This window comes from Lepisma saccharinum, chromosome 7, assembly GCF_977018435.1.
Source record: "Lepisma saccharinum chromosome 7, izLepSacc3.1, whole genome shotgun sequence".
NCBI classification, from domain to species: Eukaryota; Metazoa; Arthropoda; class Insecta; order Zygentoma; family Lepismatidae; genus Lepisma; species Lepisma saccharinum.
The window spans coordinates 19914802-19941708 of NC_139235.1; the positions used below are offsets into that span (position 1 = coordinate 19914802).

The window sequence follows — 26907 nt, forward strand, 5'->3', positions numbered from 1 at the left end:
CTGTGCAAGGGTAGTTCAAAACAGATATTCTTTTTCTCTAAAACTAGACTTAGTTTGAATTGGCGGCCATTTTTGTTTCATGACTTGCAACATTTTTGGCCTATGCAGACAGTTGTGATAATTATGATAACTCAGCTAAGAAAAAATTATACAAATTTGGGGTAAAAAACATTGTTTTCAGTACATTTCACGCTATATTTTATGTTCCGTACCTTTTCTTCACCATATCTAATGCAAATGACTGAAATTTAGTTTCAAAACTGACTGATATTCAATTTTGCAGGGAAATCGAGGTGTAGGATATTTTTTTTAATAGTTAAGCAATGAAATATCAGAGCTATCTTTTTTTTTTAGAGGAAACACATACAACCAAAGTTTCAGCAGAAAATATTTGACACACAGCGGCTTACTATGCCATTTGTATGTTGCAATTAAATAATACATACAATAATTGTAATTGCATGATAGTTCATTAAAGTAAATATTTATAATTGTAACTAATAATTTAAATTTACCTGTTTTTGCCAAACTTCCCCCTGTTGTAAGTTTGTTATCCATGTAATAACAATCTCGAATTTTTTTACAGGTACCTCTTTATGCTGTAAATATCAAATTTTATTAGGTTCCCAAGCAGATATTGGTTTGATTTCAGATTTAAGTCCACTTTATGTACGGAAGTCTAATCAAGACTGGACCTACAGTTTATTAAAGTGGGATCCGAACCATTATGTGCCTCCAATGGGTATCGACCCCAGGACCCCTTAGTTATAGAATAACAACGTAACCACTATGCCATCGGAAAGACCCTTCTAACCAGGTAAGTTTCAGGTCCAAATTTTAAGAAAAATGAGCATTTTCAAAGAGCTTTAACTCAAAGTGGAAACCAGTTACAGAGCTCAAATATTTTCTGCTGAAACTCTGGTTGTATGTTTTCACTAAAAAAATTACAGCTCTGATATTTAATTGCTTGCCTACTAAAAGAAATATATCCTACATCTCGATTTCCCTTCAAAATTGAATATCAGTCAGTTTGGAAACTAAATTTCAGCCATTTGCATTAGATATGGTGAAAAAAGGTATGGAACATAAAATATAACCTGAAATGTACTGAAAACAATGTTTTTTACCCCAAATTTGTATAATTTTTTCTTAGCTGAGTTATCATAATTATCACAACTATCTGCATAGGCCAAGAATGTTGCAAGTCAAGAAACAAAAATGGGCACCATTTTCAAACGAACTACCCTTGCACAGGGGTTACAACGACAAACAAATGAAAAAATTTAAAAATGTTCAAGTGACCAGTGCTGGACCATTTGGTACCGATTGACCCGGAAATTTTATGCAATGTCCAAAAAACGTAAAATTTTTATTAGAAGGAGTAAAAAAACAAAAATTTTATTTTGCGTAGAGAAAGAGCATGTCTTTGCAATGATTTTCAAGATCAAAAGCTTTTGGTTCGATCATACCCACATAATGAAAATTCAGATTTTTGTAACCTAGGTTTTCCACCACAAAAATTAGGCTACAAGTCCATTATAGGCATTTGTAAATTTTTTTGAGTGCTGATGTATTTTTTCTGAAATCCTCATTATTTCATTGAACTTTGTGTAAAATTTCAGAGATCTGATGATTGGTTAAGGAGAAAAGAAATGAAATGTAAGCAAGGGTATCTTGTGTCGAGGGTCTCAAGAGTGATTTAATGACATTTCAAAGTGCTGTAAAATGAAAACCGTTTGAGATAGTGAATTTTTTTTATTGTGTTTCTTTTAACCATAAAGGAAGGGTGTATACCAAATTTCATCGAAATCTGAGTTGGTGGGTGACATGACCCCGTTGAAATGGCATGGAATGACCCTATAACAACAAACATCATTCAGTGTTAAAAATGCATATAAAGTGAAACAAACTAAAAAATATGGTTTGGAATAATGAGTATCGTATTCCAAGTTTTGATGTTGTTTGTATAAATGTATATCCTAGTGTCCCAATAGAAGGTGCCACAGATGGCTTATTGAGATGAAGATTAACCCGGTAGAATCATGGGAAATTGTTTGATGCTTTACTGTATGTGCAGATTACAATTACTTCATATTTGATGGCAAAATTTATCAGCAAAGCAATGGTTATCAATGGAAAACCCAGGATCCAGAATCAACTCTAGCATTTTCCTTCATTACAGAGAATCTCCAATTGTTAATCAGATTAAATGTTCGATCTCGCACAAACACCTTTCACTCATTTATTTCATCATTTCTTACATTTGTACTTACCGATTATGCATTGCGAAAGATTCTTTAAGGTGGTGTTTTGCTTTTGTCAAGAAAATAACTTCAAATTTTCACATTACGAGTATTCATTGTTCTTCATTTTTTCGCTTCGGTAAGACACAGTATGGTGGACACAGCTTCACGCGTCGTGGATCATGAGTGGGTATGCAGTGTTTCTAACCTTCTTAACCGGAAAATGCCTCACAAACCATTCACGGTAAGGTTAGGTTAGTTTATGTTAGGCAAACATAGTTAAAATTTGGGGTATTAACCGAAAAATGCCCCACAAACTATTCACGCATAGCCACAAAAACCATTCATGCATAGCCCCAGAAACCATTCACGGAAGGTTAGGTTAGGCAAACATAGTTACAATCTGGGGTCATATTTTGTTTTTTCATCTTGTTGTAAAACAACGGCATGGTTGGAAACACTGACAGGTGCAACATTCAGTTCACATAATGGAAGCCAATAACATCAATGGAAATTGTGCGTCGGAAAGATACTACATACGTGAATTTGCGATCAAATAGATTGCACAATGGAAAAAAATACATCCACGACTTTTAAACAATATATAGAAACTCAATTTGGTAAGTACTTTCTCCTGTAAAAATGAAGATATCTGTTTGTGCTAGATCGAACATTTACCTTAATCAGATAGATGCAGATATCATACTCTACATCAGATATGTAGATGTACTAATTATTGCTAAAACTGAGAACACCATCATGCACATATTTAAATTGTTAAATGAATCACATCCTTGCATAAAATTCACTTGTAACCTATGAATAACAATGTAATTTCTTTTCTTGATCTGAAAATTAAGACAACTTACACGACAATTCAAACATCAGTCCATAGGAAAAACTGGCAGGGGAAAAATACATCCATGCCAGTTCAGAACATTCTCGTATAACAATGGATAATATTTTTTTTCCTGAGAGCACAAAGACTATGTTCTAATAATAAAGATATCGAAAATGAAGAAGAAAGGCTTTTTAATATAGCAAAAGAAAATGGCTTTCACACTAACAGAATAACCAAATCAATAAACAAGTTGCAAGAAAACTAAAGGAAAAGAGAAATACAGACAAAGATGAGAAATCTGTTGAAAATAAATTTGGTTGCATTCCATTCCACAAGGGATTCTCACATAAAATTGCAAAATTTTTTAGAAGATTTAATTTCAAAAATGTTTTTAGATCTCCAAGAAGTTTGGAATGTACATTTCATGAATACAATATTAGAAACTCTCTACCAGATGTGGAAATCACAGGGATATATAATATAAGTTCAAATGATTATGTAGAGGAAACAGCAAGGAAAATGGCAATAAGGTGGCACAAACATGATTTGGACAAATCTAAACCCAAGAACAGGTTTGTCAGCTCACATCATCGAAGAGAAGCATTTGATTTACAAGAGAAGGGTTATAAAAAGAATGACGGGAAACATAGATTTGAATGTCTGGGAAGCTTCGTTCATTGCAGAAGAACACTAGAATAAATTAAATAATGGGGGTTTTCTTTATCACAAGTGGAATAAGCCACCATCTATAAAATTTAAGGTAACAGAAAAGATCAAGAAACTCTGTAAAAGCAATGATGATTTTTGAATTGCCTGATATTTGGGATTCATGATTTTTTAGATAAAAAATAATGTGATCAAAAATTTTTATCTGAAATAAAAATAAAACAGACTGCTTGTTTTTCAGTTAAATTGCTATATTACAACAATGTAACATTGACAACATCTATTCTAACGGATTCTCTTTTGGGTTTAAAAAATTGTTAACCCTTGTTATAACTGTATCTTTAGTCAAACTAAAAATAAATGTCTAATGAAGGGAGCGTGTGTTCTCCTGAAACGTCACAACGAAAAACTGTGTTTTTATGCTTGTAATAACCCTATAGACTTGCTACACTTATGCTTGTAATAACCATAGACTACAAAACTTACTACAACATGTGAAACGTTTCCGCAGCAGTTTTACCCAAGAGTGCACCAAACTGGATATTTGCTCTTCGTTTCATGTTGAAATCATGACACATGCCCACATTCAACAACGTCACAAGCGGCAATGTCGCTCAAGTCAACGAGCTCTGCGTCAGTTGTTTGTGAGATACCTGTTGCTTGTTCATACCACAGAATGCTTGCACAGTGACGACACCTACTGAGAAACAAAATCAGCCTCGATTTCAAATTGCCACACTGTGTATATTTATTATCTTTAACTGTTTGTCAAATAATATTTTCCACCAGGGAAAAAGATTCCAATGCCACACAATATCACCATTACTTTTATTTAGTGCCATTGTATTTTGTATAGCATACATTCATTTGAATGGTACACGCAAACTGTGCTTATTTTTTCCTTTTTCTCCATGTAAAACAAAATATATAGGTGTATTATTGTTACTTCCAGCCTCCATCGTCTTCCTGGGAGATAGCCAACCACCTGGACGCAAGGCCTTAGCAGTTTACCCAATTTTCTTATTTTATTTTGTGATCTCATGGCTCATCATCTCCCACTCGCATTCGTGATGGACCACACAAGCTGTTCAGAACTACTAGGGAGTAAACATTTTCAGTGAAATAAATGGTGCTTCGACTGTTTCACTGAGCCATACAAACTAAGTTATTAATGCTTTCTGATTGGTTGGTTGTACAAATCATCACAAAATAACTTCGTAAATGAAAGAGCATTTACAACTGTTTGTGATTGGGGCCAGAAATAATTTGACTGTGCATAAATTATTTTTTGTTAGCTTGTAGGGAAGAAGCAATAGGGAATACCTTTAATTTGATGTCATTATTGTTTCTATTAAATTTTTGTTATAATTATTATAACTTTTAGTATTGAGAAGACCTTCAAGTAAAACTTCCTGCCTGGAATTTTGAATTTCAAAATCAGTATTTCTAAAAACAGTTGTACTGACAAGGCAGAAATGATGTTACGCACCCACTAATGTAAAATAAAAAAAAGTGGACATTTCCTGGAGACTATTGCCCAAAATTGTGAATAATTTGCTGCGCTGTGGGTATTTTGTTATTTTTTTAAAATTATTATTCTTGATGGCTGTGTTAGCAAATATATATATATACACACACACACCATTTTCCATTTTGTTAAAATGTCTGTCAATACCTTACATGTAACCATGGCCCAATCAAAATGGGTATTGAACAATGTTCATTGGTGAATATCAAACCAAACCTGTGCTGAATTATTTGTAGAATTTTAAAGTAAAGAACATTGAAAATCAGTTTTCACAAGTAACAAGATTAGTACTTCATCGAAATAAGATATTTTGAGGTCAAACCTAAAAAATATTCAAATACACATGATTAAGATAATTGGTGAACATTATGTGTCCATATTGTTATTTTTTGTGTAATTCTAATGCACAAACAGGGTCAGGATTTTTTTGTGTTGCCAAAAACTTAAAAAGCATTCCACACGTTTCCGTGCACACTTAAAAATTATTGGCAATGTTAATGTTAAAGCTCTTTCCTCTTATTCACTGTTCTTTCCTCTCCCGAAAGAAAGAAAGGGATAACTCTTTTTTTTCGAGAGACAGAAGAGGAAAAAAAGAAATGAGAGACAGAGAGAATTTCCCCTGAAATGGGGGAGGAAAGGTGGGGCTTATCTCTCCCTCCTTTTTAATCACGAAGTAGAAAAGGTGGTGCCTTCTACCTCCCTCTCCATCTTCCCCGGCCCCTCTCTTTTTCCTCACCCCCATATCCTGAGAGGAACCTATATTTTCTGTTTCTTCTTCTTGGCTATCTTTCTTTTACGGACAGAGGGGGGAGCTCCCTGAAGGAGGAGAACATTACCCTAACCAGGAATCGGAGAGGGTCAGAAAAGAAGGAAGAGAAGAGACCTGTACCTGTGTCTCCATCTGACTCCCACCTTTGGAATCTTTCTCTACTCTCTCTCTCTCTTATCTTCTTCCTCACCTCCTTGCCCCCATATCACATTTTACTCCTCTCTTCTCCTCTTTGGAGGGAAGAAAGTAAAAAGCTTTTTCTGCTCTTTGGTTTTCTCGAGAGGGGGTGTTGAGAAAGCCTTGCCCCCCCCCCCCTTGCCTCTCTCTCTCAAGAAATCTTAAAAAGGATTTCACATGTTTCCGTGCACACTTAAAAATTATTGGCAGTGTTGATGTTAATAGTTTGAAATCCTGTAATTCCATTTGCATATGTAAATATATGTACGAAAGTGTGTGTGGGCATTTGCATGTTTCTGATACAGAAAGTATTACATTGTGCTGAGAGTGTATTATATATTAACTTGAGCAGTGTGATATGCGCAGAGTTGGCATTAAATGATTTAAAAAACACTGTTTGTTGTTTCGTTATTTATTGAGCTTTCTTTTGTACAAAAACTATGCAGTAAATGTAAGCTGGATTGTCTTCTCCAACCTGACCTCCGCTCACTATACTGAAGCGTAAAGTGTCATAGTCGAATGAATTCAACTCCATTAAAACCAAGCATTCAATAAAAATTACTACACTAAGAATCACAAACCTTCCGACCCTCTGTAAACAACCGTCTCACTTCGAGTAACGTATCACTCCGCGTCAGCTGTTCATGGATGGCGCGGTCATCATATGCTGTTGTTCACTCGCATTTCACCCGAATACGTTACATGAAAAGAAAACGTATTCCTATGTTTTATGACATCCCTACACATTGAACCAAATAAATTTTCGAAGTGTGATTAAATACGTGTTCTTGTTGAAGCTTGAAGTACAGGTATGAACATATTTTCGACTTCAAAAAATTCATTTATCTTAAAGTGGGTTAACGGGTCCCTCCTCCCTCCCTTTTCTCTCAGTATGAAGGGGCCAAAGTAAAACTAAGAGAGCGAGTGAGTCGATTCAGTAAATTCAAGCCTTTTCTTTTCCTTGCTACCCCCTTCCACCAAGCTATTTCCCAACATTGTTGACATGCAGAGAATTGTTTTTCTCCTTTGTCCAATAATATCTCGCCAGTTTTAGCAGAAACTAGACAAAGCCGAAACATAAAAAATAGATTGCTTATCTCCATTCATTTCTCTTTCTTGAGCACTGAAAAAAAAGCGACAATAAGAACTCACATTATTTATGCAAGGGAAAAATATTTACTTACATTAATCCGATGGGAGAGGTTCGATGCCTGTCAGATCTTCATCACAACTATCTTCCGATTCACTTACCCCGTCATTAACTTGGATAATGAATCTTTCCAAATTTAAATCGTCTGTCAGGTTGTCCACTTCCCACAATTTCCGCTCTTCGGTTTCAATGACATGCCGCACTGCGTCCGCCCAGTTACGCACGGAAATCTGAGACATGGCAATCTCAGTCAGTCTCTTGACCTCATCCAACTTGAAGGTCTTGTTGTTGCGCGCAACGTACCCTTTGACCTGAGCCCATATCATTTCAATGGGATTCCGGTTGCAATGGTAAGGTGGTAGACGCAACACGGTGTGCCCGGCTCTCTTCGCCATTTCGTCGACAACGTATTTGTTATAGCTTGGCTTCATACGCGAATTTCACCGGTCGTTTTCCGTTCTTTCAACGCACCGAAAACAGAAGACGCTGACACACCACTGCACTCGGACACCAACTTCACCAGCTCCTTCACTGTTTTTTCAGGATGCCACCGACAGAATGTTGCATAAACGTTCAGAACAATCTGCTTCTCGCCACTTTTCAACGGCTGTCCTTGCCGATGTTTCTGAAAGAAACTCGGAGAACACGGAGACCTTCCTGCACGCATGGAAGTCGCCATATTTGAAACTGGCGCTACTTTCTTGCCGCTCACGTGATCAGTTGTAATTTATTCAATCATCACGTATTATTATTATAAGCAGAAACCTTTAATGAAAAGCTATTTGAAAATTCATATTCCAGGATAATTTACATATTTTTCTAGCATTGGCAAGCTTTTTTAAAACGGACTATATGCGGCGGAAGAAATCCGCTATTAGGTTGTTGCCAACCCCAATACCTTCGCACTAAGTCGGTGAGGAAACTGAAGTGGTGTGGCAAATGTCGGCACATGATAATTTGATTTCACGATGTCAGTGAGGGTGCTGTGGGGTGAAGGGACACAGATGGGCTGATCATAGCAGAGGTGTGCACCATCGATTGCGACCCCTCATGACTGCAGACCTCACAAACACCCTCACACTCTGTAAGACTTGTGGGGGTGAGGGAGGGCAATGGCAGAGGCTGAAGTTGAGATGAGGGCAAGACGCGAGAGGGGTATGGGTGGAGGTTGATTGAAAATGAACACCTTCGCTCTAGAAAGAAGAAAAACATGGCATTTTTTTTTAAAAAAAAAAACAACCTGCAAATATGCATTTTATATGTAGGGTGCAATAAAATGTGACTGCCTCTTACCGTCCTCTTCCCCCACTTTTCTTTCCAGTGACAATGCTTCATTGAGTTGCCGTTTTAGTCTCCCTCGGCGTTTTTGCTGCTTAACCCAGAATTTTAGATAGAGCTGAAAAGGGCATACGAGTGTTTTGGGATAGCATAACTTTAGAGACGTTGAAGAAAAATCTGGAGCATGTTGTAATGTGTGACACTGAGGTGTAGATCCCCCACACTGTGACAGCACTTTATGTCATTAGTTACCGAGACGATGAATACGATTCAAGAACTTAATCAAATTAAATCTATCAGCTTACTTATGTGCAATAGTAATAATAAATCATACTTTCAAACCCCAATGAATTTAATCAATAAACAGCTGTTTTAAAAACGTCATTTATCTCAATGTGACATCGAATTCCCTAGCAAAGGTTATTTTTAGCATAAGACGACAGAAGAAGAATCATTTGGTACTGAACTGTCACACACGGTAGGGGATAAGATCATGGACGTCCGTAGGATTTTTTCCAGGGAGGGGTAAGGAAGGTATTTTTTCCAGGGGGGGGCAAACAAGGCACATTTTCCCCAAGGGCAATAATTAACACACATTATTGTGGCTGAAACTAAATTGTATGTAAAAAAATATATAATTTTGGTTGGATTTCATATTCCAGGGGCGGGCCATAGCCGCCTTGCCCCCCCTTCCGGACGCCCATGGATAAAATATACATTTTGTTCTTTATTTTTTACATTTAAGACTTTATCTTCCACATTTGGGTAATAGTCTCTACTTGCACTCAGCCACCGAGCAACCAAGATGTATATTTAATTGTTCTTTTTAAGCTACGTATCAAATTAACTCCCAACAAGTGATAGGGCCTCCTTAAGAGAAACATTGCTATAACGCGTCCGTTGACAAATAGAACGTCTCTGCATCTTGTAGGCTACGTAGATAATTTTATTGTCATAAGTTGGCAACACTGTTATGATACACGTGCTTTTGTTTACAGAAGGTCTTAAGTTCTATGATTCTCACTTTACACTAACACATTTTTCTTAATTTACTAAAGTTGTTAACATATCTTTGTTACTGACGTAACCTCTCTGGAAAACATGGGCAATACTTTAATAATACGAGGGCTATCCAGAAAGTAACTCACGTTGGAATAACAAGAAGACAAGTGAAGTAGACATTTTTTATTATATACATTTTGAAGCGACACTCTTAAACTACTTTTCGACATAGTCGCCGTACAAGTTTAGGCATTTATCATAGTGATGCAAAGTCCATTGTTGCCTGTGAACTTTTACAGGGCTTTCATTGCGAGATTTTTGTTCCTCTGTCAAAATTTTCAGAACCCATCTTGCACAAAACTTATGGTAGCCTAACTTTTGGGTCACAACTTCATGCAATAAGCTCCGTGAAATTTGTGGAAACTCTGTTATTATAAAACTGCGATTTTCACGAATTTTGTCATTGATTTTTGAGACCAGTTCATCTGTCACAATGCTCAGTTGCCCACTTCGGTCCTTCATCGTGAACATTTGTGAGGCCATCTTTAAACATGAGGCACCAACGCCTCACTCCACTTTCACTCATCACATCTTTAGCGTAAACTTCACACAGTTGTCGATGAATGTCAATCGGTTCAGTGTCTTTCGCCAACAAAAATCGTATGACCAATTTTCAATCTGAGCACTCATGTTAACAATGTATTATGAACAGAGCAGAAGCGACACAAACTTCAGACATCCACAGCTGGATGCGCACTGAACGAGCGGAAGTCCCTGCACAAAATGGCGGTGCTTGCCCTGCCGAAACGTGAGTGACTTTCTAGATAGCCCTCGTACAATTTAACATTTTTAGGAGCATTCTGCAACATTCACAGGCAAACATCTTACTTTTGGATTTCTGACAGCCTCTCTTGAAACTGTGGATCTGTAGTGGTCTAGTGCGTGTGCCATGTGGGAGACCTGGGTTCGATTCCCAGGTTGGGTGATCGAGGATCAGAATTTTTCTGGCCTTATTCCCACATAAAGCAGCTCTGGGGCCTAACCAACCTCAAATCAGTGGGTTCCTGCAGGCAACCCTGGGAGGTAAAAGGCGACTGGAGAGTGGTGCTGATCACATCACCTCCAAAATGGCCAAGGACTAGAATGTGTGAGGCCCAACCCGCACATTCCCTAAATGTGCCTTTATGGCAGGGGGAAATTCTTACAACTGTTTATTATTTGGATAAATTGGTAGAAAATAGTAAGTTCTGGCTAAGTTTGTGCACTTCTCACTCTAATTTTAGAGTTTGCTCGAGTTCTTGACCAAAGGGGTGTGTAGATGCTCTGATTGATGACAGTTCAGTCATTTCTGATACATCAATTTTTTTAAATGGGAATGGGGTGGTGTGATATATCAAATCAGGCTAGAATTTCACGAGAAATGCAAAAGTGAAGGTTTTCCAAGCAGTCTTTAATTAGGAAAAGTTTTCATCTGCATGATTGTAACAAATATCTCATTTTCCAAGTGTGAGAAAACAGTGCCAGAATGCTCCTAACACATGAGGAATGCACCGAGATCGGACTGCCCAGAACTACCACTGACGCAAAAGTATTATATTGTGCTGTGTGAGATTATATATTAACTTTAACTTTAAATGATTTAAAAAAAAAAACTTTTTTCTCTCTATTTATTGAGCTTTCTTTTGTACAAAAACATATGCAGTAAATATAATCTGGTGAAGTATATATTAATCATGTATATACACTTGTATTTCTGGCCCACACTAAGTCTAAACTTTTTGACTTTAGTGCATTAAGTATCAACTTAAATCTAGAAAATGTATTTTCATTGGTTTATAGCTTGTTCCACTTGCTCCAACACTGCCACCATTTTTTTAAGCTCTCCTGAGTCTAGCTCAACACTTGTGGTGCTCTGGTGACTGTTGCTATCCTTCAAATGAAAATCGACAGATAGCAAAGGTTCTTGTAGGGACGATATTTTGCTACTTCCCATGACCCACTGAAATATTTAAAGGAAGGAAGTGAGTTTACAATTAAGAACATGCATCTTATTTCTAAATAACGAAACTGAAGAGCAGTTCTCCAATTTGCTTCAGGATTTGTTATTTAATATTTCCCACATGTAAAAAAAAAGGCAAAACTAACTACTTTTCCGTGGATTTTATTGTTTAAGTGTTAAGATGCTCCAGATGTGAAATGAGCATAGTCCACCCTTTGCTATACACTCATATTTTGAAAGAACATTATATATACACAATACTATAATTGCACTGTGCATGTCTTTCAAATTAGAATCGTCTGATGTTGTTTTCTTCGTTGATAAATTTGACTTGTACTCGTGTTGAATTATGTTGTGCTTATAAGTGAGTATAAGTAAGTATAAGTGTGAGTATAAGACTCCTAATAGCATTAAACAATTTATATTAAGGATGGGCCGATAACAATAAAGTACCAATATAAAATTCTAAATGGTCCTTGAAGAACCTGACTAGTTCATTGACCTCCTTAATAAATGTTTGTTTCCAGTTGCATAATTAGACACTTACATTTTTTTTTTAAATGTAGGGCATGAGGATTATCCTCAAAAAATATAACAAAATGGCAGAATTATGCACTAAATTACACAATATTTATAGATATATATCGGATCAACATACGTGTGTGCTCCAACAACCAGGGGTGCCCATCCCCCCCAAGGCCAATGGCACATACCCCACCCCCCAAATCATATCATTCACACCTTCAAACCATATCGTAATCCAAAGTATTTAATTACGACAGCGTGTCTACCGAAAGTAACTCTTTTCTTAGCTTTACTGAACACTATACTTGATCTGCCCCTCCTCCCTAAACAGGGGTACCGGTCACTCAAGACCGCCCCTAAAATCATTCATTATAATCCCTAAAAAAAATGGTTGGATGAATACGTAATAATTGATGTGTATTTGAATGAAATTCCATGTTAAACTGTCCATATTTTTTTTAATTGTTCGATTTTCGGAAAAACTAGCACATTGACTGGTTAAATGTAGTAAATTCAATTATGTTGGATATTCCCCCCCTCATTTTCGAGAATACACTTAAACACTTTATTTTAATCATCTAATGGATTAAATATGGTGTATGTAAGGTGTAAAATTTTTACATATATTTTTGGAAAAATATATAAATATTGAATTTTATATTATTTCCCCCAAAAATCTCGCTGGTGCAGCCTATGCCTTAGCCCCCCCCCTCCTCTGTGGGCACCCCTGCCAACAACAAAACATAGTACTAAGTAATTAAAATGTGCCTTTTTCTCAAAACTGTCTTCAATGTAGGTACACCACTGTGCTTAGCTCCCCTAACACAATTAATTGCATTAAAATAAATCAACACAAACTATTACTGCAATTATGCAGAACACACACAAAACAATTAAAAACTGCATCAACATATAGGCTTAATTTATAACAAGATTTCCTATTCTTCAAGACTTAAAAAAAAAAAGCACCAACCTGCAGTTTCCAATCAAAGTCCTGCAGGTACGGGGCAGATATTGCACATGTTTCCTGAAGCAGTACAGCCCTAATGTCGTTTAGTCTGACTGCATAGCATGTCAAAATGCATTGCTGGTGATCAGAGCTAAGGTGGGAGACTTCTTCCAAAACCTACGGAAAAAACAACGGACTTCTATGAAAATTTGAACACACAGAGTAATGAGAAATGTCATTTTACTGAACCTACAAAAATTAACAACTCACCAAAGAGTATCTGGTATCTGAAAGTATTGATTGGAACTTATTAACCAATACCGACTGATACTTTTCCGAAATTTTGGTCTTTCACGAGCTCCGCAAAAATGCTGTAGGAGTATAATTATTCTGAAAATTATCCAAAAATTCGAAGTTTCTCCTTATTTCACACCCCTTTTGTGTGAAAAAAAATTGTGATGACATAACATGTAATTTAATATTCTAATGTAATATTTGTACATTTTAAAGCAAAAATCTTCGTCAATAGATGTATATAATTAGAATAGAATACTTGCACACTATTGTTAATGAATATTTTGAATACTTTTTAATTATTACAATTTTCAAGTATTGGTATCGGTGGGAATCAGTGAGAGTAACTAACTAACAAACTCTCTAGCCTTCTTAAACCCGAAGGTTCATGGTTGCAGCAACACAGGCCTTCCATCTGTCCCTATCCTGAGCAAGATCTATATACTCTTTTCCATCCATACCGATTTCCTTTAGGTCCATCTCAATGTTATCCCTCCATCTTCGTCTTGGCCTTTCTACAGGTCCCAACAAGAATCCTGTAAACTCCTCTTTCCTCTCCCATTTGTACCACATGGCCTTCTTGATTTAATCATTCTAATAATATCTGGACACCAGTACAAATTATGTAGTTCTAAATTATGTAACCTTCTCCATTCACCTGTCTCCTCATCCCTTTTAGGTCCAAATATTTTCCTGAGGATCTTATTTTCAAATACACTCAATTTATGTTCCTCTTTCAATGTAAGGGACCAAGTTTCGCATCCATATAATAATACAGGCAAAATTACTGTTTTGTATATTTTAACTTTTAGTTTCTAGATATTAAACGAGAAGTGAAAAGTTTATGAAGAGAAAAGTAACATGCATTTCCTGAATGGATACTTTGATTATATTCCCACTTTTTCTCAAGTGTCTGTAGTTGATCAGTTACGTTTGAATCCACATTGATAATCACCTATAATTTCATTAGCATATGGGGTTAGTCTTGTTAAAAGAATGTTAGATAATATTTTATATGTTGCTGAGAGTAGATAAATTCCACGGTAATTATTGCAGTTCATTTTATCACCTTTTTTACACACAGGAACAATTATGGATTCTTTCCACTGTTGAGGGATTTCTTCTTTATTCCATATTAAACAAATTAATTCATGAATTTGACATATTAACGAATTTCCATATTTAATTAACTCAACTGGTATTAAATCAATGCCAAGTGCTTTGTTATTCTTTACCTTTTTATTGGCATCTTTAACTTCAGTCAAGTTAGGTTCTGGAACTAAAGGTTCTGCTGTGTGTACTTCATTTACTTCTGATTTATCTCCTACATGAACATTTAAGAGGTCATTAAAGTAGTTCTTCCATCTATTTAAAATATCGCTTGGATTGGCCAAAAAATCACCATCTTTATCTTTTTATCAAGTTTACGTTAGGTTGCCACCCCTTTCTAAATTCATTTACACCTTTATATAAATCTCTGATATTTTTGTTTTTGTGGTTCGTTTCAATTTCGTTAATTTTACTTTTCAAGTAATCTCTTTTTTTACTTCTAAACGTGCGGTTAACTTCTCGCTTTATTCTATTATAATTGCTTAGATTTGTATCATCAGAGTTATTTAACAACCTAAGTCTAGCCTGATTTCTTATTTCTATTAGATTATGACATTCGTTATCAAACCATGGCTTATTTTTTCTTGGTTTATGGTATCCTATACCTTCTTTAGCTGCTGATTCTATTGCATTACGTATGTGCTCCCAATTCCTATTTACGTCTGTTTCATTTATATTTTCATCATCATTTAAATCCTGCAAAACATTGAATCTATTTGACAGTTTAATTTGATAATCTTTCTTAATTCTTTCATCAGCAAATCTTCCTGTATTAAATTTTAGAACTTTAGATTTTGTTGCTTATGATTTATCAGTGCGAGTCTTTCTCTTAATTTAGCAATTACTAAATAATGGTCACTGGCACAGTCAGCATCTCTATGTGAACGAACGTCAATTATACTAGTATGCCTTCTCTTATCAATGAGAATATGATCTATCTGATTATGAGTTCTACCATCTGGAGAAGACCAGGTATATTTATGGATATCTTTATGTTTAAAAGTGGTACTTTTCACAATTAAATTCTTTGAGGTTGCAAAGATTGCAAAGACTTTCTTTACCAATTGTGGGTTTAAGTGTCTCTCGGTGAGAGTATCTGTATCAGTTCAACTACAATACTAAAGTGTATTGCCCATGTTTTCTAGAGAGGTTACATCAGTAACGAAGACATGTTACTAGTTTATATACATTGCAAAGTCAATTCCTTGTTCGTATTCAGGATAATATCCCATTTTTTAAAAGGCTTTTAGCATTACCCATTGTTTGTAGAGCATAACAACCCATACAATTTCTCAAAGCTGGCAGTATGATGTTCTTCATATATATATTATAATTGTATTATAATCTTATTATAAATTGGGCCTCCCTGATGGTGCAATGGTATTTTCATTACCTTGTAATCAAGGGGACCCAGGTTCGACACCCGGCAGAGAAAATTAGTGGTTCAGATCCCACTTTAAACTGTAGGTCCAGTCCCGATTAGCCTTTCTGCACACAAAGTGGACTTAAAACAACAATTCAATTTTATTATAAATCAGGTCCACAAATGCCGAAATAAAGAATGAGTCAGACATGGATTGTTCTGAAATGGTTTATTGGTTCTTTCGCCCTGGCAAACTTCCAGGGGCAAAGTTAGATATTCAATTTCAATTTTCCTTTATTAAAGGGCAAGGTTCAGCCTGCGGCTGTTCTACCACCTAACCCCGATGGATACATAATACATATACAGACATACTAAATACATTCTACATACTAAATGTTTGTACAGATAACAAACAAACCACAAAAAGAAAGAAAGAAACATAAAACACAAAACAACAAATACAAAATTGAGAACAAAGATTCATCTACACATTAAAAAAAAGGAAAAAGATTGAAAACAAATACACAAAGGATACACAAATTAATTGACACAATTGTGCTTGATGTGATATACTTAAATCTAATACAAATTAATATTATGTAAAAACATATAGGCTAAATGTTCTTTATATATGAGAAAGGACAAAATATCGTCAAGGGTTGGCAACATGTAAGGGGGAAAGTAAACAAGCAAAATGAAAATGAAAATACTTGTTTTTAGGAAGTTGGTTCAAAATTATAGCTATTATTCGTGAGTGCAAAACACAGATATTGTTCATTTAACAATAGATTTTTTAGTTTATCTTTGAAGTTGGTGTGATTAGTGAGGGACGTCATGGAAGGAGGAAGTTCATTCCAAGCTCTTGCAGCTGAATATGTGAATGATGATTCGAAAAGCACTAGTGTGTGCTTTGGAAGCTCAAGTTTTGATTTTCCCCTCGTATTATAATCATGTATTTCCCTTCTGAATTTTAATTTCTGGAAGAGGTTTTTAGGTGTTTTGGTTTGTAAAAGATTATGAATAAAACAACACACGATGTAATTTTTGGCATTTGGCCATGTTCAACATTTCGTTTGCGTTTGGGGTTGGGAGGATATGATCATATTTTCTTACATGGTACACGAAACTGAAACATGAATTTTGGACTTTTTGAATTTTGGTTTTGTTTTGAACAGATAGATTTAGTCCGTAAATTACGTCGCAGTAGTCCAGTATAGGAAAGATCAGTGATTGTAATAGTCTCATTTTAATCTCGGTTTTCAGGTATTCTTTGACGCTGTACAGCGATCTTAGCACAACGTAAGCTTTTTTAATTTGTTCTTGTACATGAATATTCCATTAAGGTGTTCATCGAAAATGACGCCTACATTTTTCACATCTGTTGAATATGGAATTTTAGATGTGTGTAGTTTGATGCATATCTCGTTAGGGTTTATCAGAGAGAGACTATTTCGGGAATCAATAACAGTGAAAGTTGATTTTTGTGGGTTTACTTTTAGACCGTTACTTTTGCACCAAGTATTTATGCTGAATAAATCATCATCGAGCAAAGCTAAGGCTGCATTCGGTGATTTCGGTGGAAAAGGTATTTGTAGTTGAGTGTCATCTGTGTAAAAATGAACTTTAGTGTGATTGATTACAGTAGGTATGTCGGCTGTAAAAATGGTATAGAGGAGAGGGGCTAGAATGTATCCTTGTGGGACACCAGTTTCCAATGGTACGGTGTGGGAGAGAGGGGGCATGGCAGCGTTTATGTATACTCTCGTTAAACATTTGAAGTTTGTTTTGGAACAAATCCCAGGTTAACATGACTATTATTCATTCATGAGATAAAACCATGTATTTTTCAGTGCTTTTACCCTACTTTAGAAGTTAATCCACTATTTCTAAATAATTGTATTTTGTGGCTGCGTCATTCTAGCATTATGTGTGTGACATTTCGCACACAACATGTAAGGTTGTAGACATGAGATTGGGTTAAAATATTCATAATGAACTGATTTTATAGAATTATGAAGTACTTTTGATGTCTGCTAACAAATTAGAAAAAAACTTGAGCATGATGACATAGCCTAAATGCATGAAAAGTATTAACAAAAATGTGTTAATTGTGTGATGTTCAAAAATGTAGCAAGGTTTGACTTCATTTGTATGAAGCACATCGGCTACAGATACGTTGGCAAAATACGCAAATTATATACATGCACAAACGTTTAAACCTGAATCCTATTCAGATTAATTCATTTAGTTATTCCAATTTGTGTAGAATGTCCCCTGCTGTTCTTGTTGCCATAATGCAACTTTCATTAAGCAAGGTTTGAGAATCAATCCCTTCGTTGCATATGTTAACAGAATAACAATAAACATGCACTCACCCACAGCACACACGTGCATATCCAACGTCTGCTCTGTAAGGGTCCGTGTTGAGTGTGTCTAGCAGAGAAAACTCAACCTCCAGCAAACACAAAATATCATATTGTGACAGCCAGACTGGAAGGTCTGAACTGAACTAGCTATTTCATATAGCTAATTGAGTTCTGCTCAAAATTTAATTACATTTAATCTACAGGAAAGCACAATGATAACTGTTAAAAAAAATGGTTAAAGGATTTTGGAATACAATGAATTGGATGAATGCTGGTCACATGGACAGTTATGTTTTCACACATATCCTTTTCACCCCTGCAACTACAAAATGGGAAATTAACATTTTCATGGTACTTACGTACATTTCTTGATTTTTCCTTTTTTTTTTTTTTTTTTTTACACATGTGGTTGGTTTTAATTGGTTAGGAGTGTTAGATTCAATGTTGTTAGGTTCAACACTGTTAGAATATCCAGTTTTTTTCTCCTTCATACATTTATATTTGTACCTACAATGATATTTCATTTCATCTTTCAAAATATACCGTTTCTGGTCCCTACATATTAAATGAAAGTTGCCACTGACAATTTCCTCTCAACAACAGACAAATAATACAGGGGTTGGCATAAGTCAGTTTAAACAAAAATGCACATATTAGGATACAGTGGTAAACTGACTTGTGCAAAACCATGTATATACAACATGAGAAGTTACCTTTTCTTTGCTCCATTTAGATGACACTGCCTTACGGTACAATTTTGTTATCCCTTGCACTGCAAGTTCGTAATCTTCAAATGTCCATTCTGTTACTGACTTGTAGGAAGTGTACGATGGACCCTTTCTTCCACATATGCCATCAATGCATGAATGTATAAACTGGAAGAGAAAAGATATGCTGTCAACAAAAATAATTTGGGGGTTGCACGATACATTTGTCCACCCCCAATTTCCCTGAAATTTTGCTTTATTTATGAGGGTCGTCCAAAAAATAAGTTTCCCTGTGCCATAAAATTTGTTACAAAAATAATTGAGTAACACTATGCACATGGTTGACGAGCCCTATCTGTCGCCTTCAAGGAACAATAGGCATTTCTCCCGCAGACGCGAAGGCGCATGTGCAGAGGGAAAGGAAATGACGGAACATCGTGAAATGCTGGGCTCGTGCCATTAGAGAGGAGGGCAGCATGGCAGGTCCACGTGTATTGGTTCTCCACCATTTTACTCCCAGCTCCAACAGCTCTTTTTGCACATCATCATCATCAAGCCATCTTTTCCTGGGTCTGCTTCTTCTTCTCTCATAGAGTTTTCCAGGAATATTTTCTTGATGATCTGAGTTTCCGCCATTCTCTGAATATGGGTACAGGTATGTACTTATCTAGACATGTAGAGTTTGCATGTATATATTACGAAATAAAAATTTTACAACATAGGGAAACTTATTTTTTGAATGACCCTCGTATATTTAGTAATGAAGTGATAATTACGGATTGATTGATTCATTAGGTTTATTTTACTTTGCCTTTCTGTCCCTTTTGGCTAATTGTGAAGATGAGATTGAGTGATGATATGATGAAGGAACACTCACTATTTTCCCTACACAAGTACATTCTTGCATTCCATTAAGGGGTAAGTGTTGTGTTAACTAAGCAAGCTGTTTGACAGGTTATTAGTCTCGAGGTACAAAAATATCTTGCTGGCTGGCGGGGGGAAATGTGCAAACTTTCTGTCGCCACTGAGTCAGTTTTTTTTTTTTATTGTGAAGAAGAAAAGTAAGTATCCGGAAAAGCTTCAGGTAACCATGTAGCTTACTGTTTGGCAGAGACAGGAGATATCCTCTTGCCTAAGCCCTGTGGGACTGAGAAAGGAGAGAAGATGAATGTTGAATTTTTCCAGTGAAACGGAAGATTGCCTATTTTTGTTGTGAAATGAACAGTGAATATCGTGGGAATTTTGTGTTCTGATAAAGTTAATTCATTCAGACACCTCTCTTCATCAACAGTTACCAATCTCCGTGGTTAGCTCAGTGGTCCTGTGTTCGAATCCCAACCTCGCATGGGTGTTCTTTGTGTACCTTCATCATATTATCACCTATCCTCATCATCGGGATTAGCCCAAACTGGCGGAAAAGCGATGCTAAATAACAACAATCGAAACAAAACCAAAATAATAATTTAAGAAAAAAACAGAAATCACTTGAGTAGAGAACTGATGACTTAGCTGGCAATATAAACGAACAATTGACAGCGAAAATTGCTGGTTTTGTTGCATTTTGGCTCGCACTAGATGAAAGTACGGTCTTCTGTGAGATAGCTCATTCGTGGATGAGATTCCCAGACAGAACTGCTTGACGTGATTCCTCTCCGTGACGCAACAAGATATTTGCAAGGAAGTGTAGGAAATTATGCAAAAGTATGGCCTTTATTTATCTAAGTTAGTAACATATATAATTTACAAATGTAAGTTACAATTTCAGTCATTTCCCAACTTCTCAGGAATTCCAATGGTCAATCTGTGAACCTAAATTAAGCCAATATTCATTCAAAGTAAAATACTACATGATGAATTTCAAAACAGGTTTCAAGACTTCATAGACTGCAAGGACAATTTTCCTTATTGACTGCATGTGTGAATCCTTCTCAGCACATCACCTGCATGTGACTCATCACTGTATTGTTTGACAGCACATACTATATGTAAGTTTGACAGGGCGGTCAAGGTTAAAAATAGAGCTTGATCCAGAACAGCTAATCGTTCTTGTGTAAGCGAAGCCTCCGCTGTACGAATATTCATTGACTGAGCACAATAATAAAGACAAAATTGATGCGCTATGGAATGAAGTGGCACAGGAGATGAATTACATTACAATATCATTAAGTGAAAAAAATAGGCTTGGTAACAGTTCGTTATATCGGAGACACATTTCTTCATTTTTACAGAAGAAACTACTTACGGAAATGAGTTTCTCTAAGGTTTCCAACATTCGTCGAGGTATTTTCTTTCATCGTGGAATCTATTTGACCAGGAAATCATGTACTTTTCAAGAGAAACATCTCACCGACGCACAATTGCCATTGCTTTCAATACGTGAACTGGATGCTGCATACATTTCATGACGTAACCCCCTGTCAGTGTTTCCCCTTTTTTAACTATGCTTGCCTAACCTAACCTTAACGGAAATGGTTTGTGGGGCTATCCGTCAGCTACCCATGCATAATTTACAATTTGCACATGTGACGAACACGCTAGTATGTATTTTTCGGTGAAGAAGGTTGGAAACACTGCATACCTACAACACTTAGTCAACCTCTGCACGCCATATTGTGTTTTATGGAAGCGAAAAAAGGAATAACAAAAGCTACTCTCTATGTGAAAAATTGTATTTGTTTTTGTGTAAAAAGCATAATGGCACCTTGAACTATGTTCCGCAATACACAATTGGTAAGTTCGAACCATGCAAAACACAAAATATCCGATTTTAATGTGTCTCCAATATAACGAACTGTTACCATCCGCTTATTAGAAATTATCTTGTAATGTACAAAACGGCCCAAGTTCCTTTTGTTTTATTGGGATTTCATCATGCTATGAATACAATCTTAACATGGTTCGATTTCGATGTACATCTGGTAACACATACTGCGGAGTTTTAGCGATTACTTACAATACAATACAATATATTTATTCATCGTTAGACATTGTACAATGCAATAGTTTCGTAGTTAGGTTAGGCAGGTTAGGTTTGGTTCCCTTAGCATTAAAATAAAGTCCCTAAATGCATTCTACTAAGGTTCCCATTTACTTCTACGTTCATTCCCACGCTTCTACAATATTTACTGTCCCTTGTCGATGGAGAATATCTTGTCCATGAGAAGTGTAAGGTAATTTTCAAGTTGTTTTCTTCAACATAAACAACTTTTTTCGAGTCCAACCAGTGCTCATTACCTTAAGGAAGGTTCAAATTTCGTGTGGCAATGATTTCCAAAATTCTATGATAATTAGTCTTTGTGCTAGGAGAAATCATAAAACAATAGGAGCCGTTACCCTAAAGGATTTTATTTTAACGAAAGAAGTATGTGTGTGTTTGTGTGTGTGATAAACACAATAACAACAAACCAACTTGTACCGAAAACTTTCTTTCCAGAAAAAAGCCCTGAAAACAATAATTAATATTTGTTTCGTTTTGTCGGAAGCAAAGTGACTCGTCGTGTCAGATCCGGTGTGCGGCTGGCCTTAGAGACCAAGTTTCACAACCTTACAATACTGCCCGCATAGTAAATAAATATTAGAATATTGAGACATTTTTCTGTAATAAGGCCTATTATTAGTTATACTGAAACAGTGTAAAATTATTTTACAGAGGTGTGTGAACTACAAGCTCACCAAAATAGTAGTCAACACATTAAAATTTCAGTATCCGCCAAACGTCTGAAATTCCTTTATTTTCTTCTTTTTCACATTGGTACTTACGTAATCTGCATTCCTAAGGATTCTTGAAGGTGCTATTTCGTTTTTTTTCATGCAAATAATCTCAATTTTCGACATATCGCTTGCGTTACATGCAATATGGTGGAGAAATCTTGACTAGCGTTGTCCATGATCAGCGGTTATGCAGTGTTGCAACCTTCTTCATTAAAAAATACCTACTTTCGTGTTACTTATTTTGTATTTTTTCCAGGTTCGAAAACCCCACGAACCATGCACGGATAGCCCCACGAACCATGCACGTAACCCCACAAACCATTCATAAATATCCCCACGAACCATGAACGGCAAGGTTAGGTTAGGTTCGGCAAACATAGTTAAAACTGTCATGTTCTTTGAAAACGACGGTGTGATTGGAAACACTGACCGGGGGTTACATCATCGAACGCACGCAACATTTGATTCACGTAGTGGAAGGACATGGAGCTTTCGTGCATTTGAGACACGTTAATCTTCAAAAATACATGATTTACTAGCGAAAGAAATTAACTGATGGGAAAAAACACTTCCACGACCTTACAAAAGTGTGCGGAAAGTCAGTTCGGTAAGTACTTTCTCCTGTAAAATTGAAGAAATACATCTTGCGGAAACGAAAATTTTACCTTTTTTTTTAAATTGTCATCTCATAACCCTATATTCAATGCTCATATATAGTGAAAACATTTGTATTTTATGACCTTACCGTTCTGGTAAATATGCGATATCGCCCGAACGAATTTCTTCAAATTTACAGGAGAAACTACTTACTGAAATCAGTTTCTGTAGCATTGTCAAAGTTCTTCGAGGTATTTTCTTTCGCGGAAACTAAAAACTTCACCATAGAATGCTGCAGAACAAGAAATAATCACTTTTTATGTAAGGAACTTGCATTTTCTGACATTATGCCGTTGTTTCCATTATGTACCTGCAGATGGCGCGAGCGTCGAAAGTCACGCGGTCTCGCCAGTGTTTCCAAACGTGCCTTTTTCTTACGAGAATTTTTTTTTAACTATGCTTACCTAACCCAACCCAGCCTAACCTAACCTTGCTGGAAATGGTCCGTGGGGCTATCGTGAATGGTTTTTGGGGCTATCGTGAATTGTTTGTGATGACATAATGAACACGAAAGTAGGTATTTTTCGGTGAAGAAGAAGGTTGAAACACTGCATACCCACTCCAAATCGACAAAACACAAGCACGACGCGTGATGTTCCATGACGAGTGCACGCCATATTGTCTGTTAGGTAAGACTCTAGTTTACGTCCTTTTCCTAAGGAATGCGTGTCATGTATCGTTGGAAAGGATATTTTATAAGGAATTCAACAAAGTAAATCCCAAGGCGAGGAAAAATTTCCTGGAGGAGAAAATCGAGAAAAACCGATCTTGTCCGGATATGCGTGATTGAACGTACTGAGGACATATTTAGGGGTGAAATTCTTCACCTTAAAGAATCTTCCACAATGCAGAATAGGTAAGTATCAATGCAAAATTTAAAGAAATAAACGAGTGAGAGGTGTTCGGGCGATATTGCATATTTACTCCTGTTCTTAGTAGACTGTGTGCTCTTAAAAGTTAGTAGTCAAAAGAAAGAAAAGAAAAAAGTGTAAGTGTACCTCTTGCAAAACTGACTTGCTGCATTGCTGGAGCAAGAATAAATATCGATCATTAACAGCATCCATTGAAAATTAACGGCGCCGTGTTCACTTCCAATTAGAGTAACAGCCCTAGTCTATCAATTAACCACATTTTTAACTATACAAAACATCTGAAATCACAAATCCATCTTACAATCATTTAGTGGTCTTGCTAAAAATTAAGAAACAAGAACAACTCGAAATCTCCATGGTCTAAATAATTGTCCAAAGCAGAACAGCAGGAGGGACTAAAATAATATGTTTCGGAAAATAAATCATATTATCTGTTAAGAAATTTGGACATAGTAACTAGCATAATAAGAGAAGCATAAAATCTAATATATTAGAGTATACGTAACTCACACGACTGTTATTATATTATAGTGGGTGCAGTGTTGGACTAATTGCTGCACCTTTCATTCGTAAATGTGTTAGATCTTGCAATTAGTCCCGTAGTGCAGAGTAAGCGCCAACATAATGTAAGTATAATCTTCGTTTATGTATGTTGTGTGATAAAATATTGTTTTTGTTAATGCTGCTCAGGTTACGTTCTTAGGTGCCGTCCTCTTAACTGAAAGGGATATGATGTTCCAGTTGAAACTTTTCGACAAAATGGGGACAATTAGCATGACAGTTCAGTGATGTTGGGCTCGGCGGTTCCTTGTCCTCGGGTTGAGTGTATTGTTTATTTACTTTTGTCAAAAAAGCATTACGATTAACCTGCTTCCGTATAAAATAAGTTTGAACATACCTTATATTTATATGATGACTGTCTTCCAATAAAAACTTTAAAAACCTTCCTTTTGTGACGCTAAGGTAAGTGAAAGTGTTTCGTTTTGTTCTCTACGCTTGACAAGTGAAATGGTACCCATCACAGCTGTATAGTGACAGACGAAAGAAGGGGACACGATTATATTTTGTCGTATATGTTTCTAATTTGAGATGCTTTCTTTTGAAAATATTACTGGAATACATAATAAATAAAGAAGGTGGGAATTTCCCTGTTTCAGAAAGCCTTCCGAAATGTTATATTTTACAAACCAAATCGAGTTCATTGAGGCACTGAGGTGCACAACACATTGCTTACATAGTTGTACGTGGATTTCTTTTATAGCTTACATGTCCACCGACAATATTCTTGAACAATTTATTGTCAAAATTCTTCCCTTATTATTTACAAGAAATGTGAACGTAAATACGTCATGCAACGTTATTCATATTAGGCTAAGTCTGTTTTCTTAAATTGTCAATGTAAGTTCTGATTCTGTTCCTGTACCCGGGAAAGAAACAAAAGTTCGTGCCCTGCCACTTTTCGTGTGTATTTAGGAGTAATTGGGGATTTTTTGCTATTATTAACTGCCATACATGTTACTTTTAAAGCATGAAAATTGATACACACACACACATATTCATGTGTTAGGCAGCCGAAAAGTGAAATTATTACCTTTTTAATCTATTGTGCACATAACCTAAAGGGTGATGAAATTAAGACGAATTGAAAAATTATGTATTAAAAACGTATGCCATACTAACATATTGTTTTCTACAGAACTCCCAGCCAAATATTTCGTCAGATTAATTTTCATAAATGTTCATTTTTTCTTTATTGTGTGCACAGCTGTGGTGGATCTATTTCAACTTACAACCATTATTTAGTATTTGATGCATGTGAAAGTAGCATTAACTGTAGAATATAACTTACGTCTTGGGAAGTTTTTTAATATTTTATCTGCATGAGAATGGGGATTTTGTGTAAAGCTGGACTTGGATTTTTTTATCTATGTGTAGATGTACATATTTGTTTTATTCCTGAACAGAGGATTCTGCTAAGTTTTTTAGTGCATTTTTAGTATTTGAAGCATAATGACCAGCAATAAAGTACTGTTCAGGAAATTTTAACTTTTCGAATATATGTAATTGCGTATTAAATTAGCTCAAATTTTCTTAATTACCCTCTCCTCTAAAGTTCACCAAATGAGTTAGTACAAGATTTGGTAACAGTTTAGTATATCAGAGACACATTAAAATCGAATATTTTGTGTTTCGAATGGTCCGTACTTACCAATTGTGTATTGCGGAACATAGTTCAAGGTGCCATTATGCTTTTTACACGAAAAGAAACACAATTTTTAACATACAGAGTGATTTTTTTTATTCCTTTCTTCGCTTCCGTAACACACAATATGGTGGGCACATCTTGACTCACGTTGTGGGTATGCATTGTTTCCAACCTTCTTCTCCGAAAAATACCTACTACCGTGTTCGTCACGTGTGCAAATTGTACATTATGCACGGGTAGCTGATGGATAGCCCCATGAACCATTCACGGATAGCCCCACAAACCATTTCCGATAAGGTTAGGTTAGGTAAGCATAGTTAAAAAAGGGGGGTTGGAAACACTGACAGGGGTTACATCATCAAACATACGCAGTATCCTGTTCTCGTAGGGTAGCAAATGAAAGCAATGGCAATTGTGCGTCGGAGAGATATTTCTCTTGAAAAATACATGATTTGCTGGTCAAATATATTCCACGATGAAAGAAAATACCTCGG

At 36.0% G+C, this 26907-nt stretch overlaps 3 protein-coding genes across 3 annotated transcripts in view; 2 read left to right on the top strand and 1 right to left on the bottom strand.

Annotated features, from left to right (window-relative positions):
* Positions 1 to 6634, top strand: part of LOC145989757 (protein YIPF6) — a 41520-nt gene extending 34886 nt beyond the window's left edge. The window contains exon 7 of the mRNA XM_083125053.1: positions 4703 to 6634. Coding sequence (XP_082981179.1) covers positions 4703 to 4821 — 119 coding nt within the window. The 3' untranslated portion in view covers positions 4822 to 6634. The remainder of the gene's footprint in view (positions 1 to 4702) is intronic.
* Positions 6635 to 9729: 3095 nt separating this feature from the next.
* LOC145990155 (COMM domain-containing protein 8-like) lies at positions 9730 to 24542 on the bottom strand. The gene is made up of 4 exons (XM_083125821.1): positions 24334 to 24542; positions 18974 to 19135; positions 13152 to 13304; positions 9730 to 11653 (listed from the first exon to the last, which is right to left on the bottom strand). Exons 1-4 carry the CDS (start codon positions 24397 to 24399, stop codon positions 11480 to 11482), a joined length of 555 nt encoding a protein of 184 aa, XP_082981947.1. The 5' UTR covers positions 24400 to 24542; the 3' UTR covers positions 9730 to 11479.
* A 452-nt stretch (positions 24543 to 24994) lies between these two features.
* The window catches only part of LOC145989758 (proton-coupled amino acid transporter-like protein pathetic), an 89644-nt gene continuing 87731 nt past the window's right edge, over positions 24995 to 26907 (top strand). The window contains exon 1 of the mRNA XM_083125058.1: positions 24995 to 25170. The gene's annotated coding sequence lies outside the window, so the exon portion shown is untranslated. The remainder of the gene's footprint in view (positions 25171 to 26907) is intronic.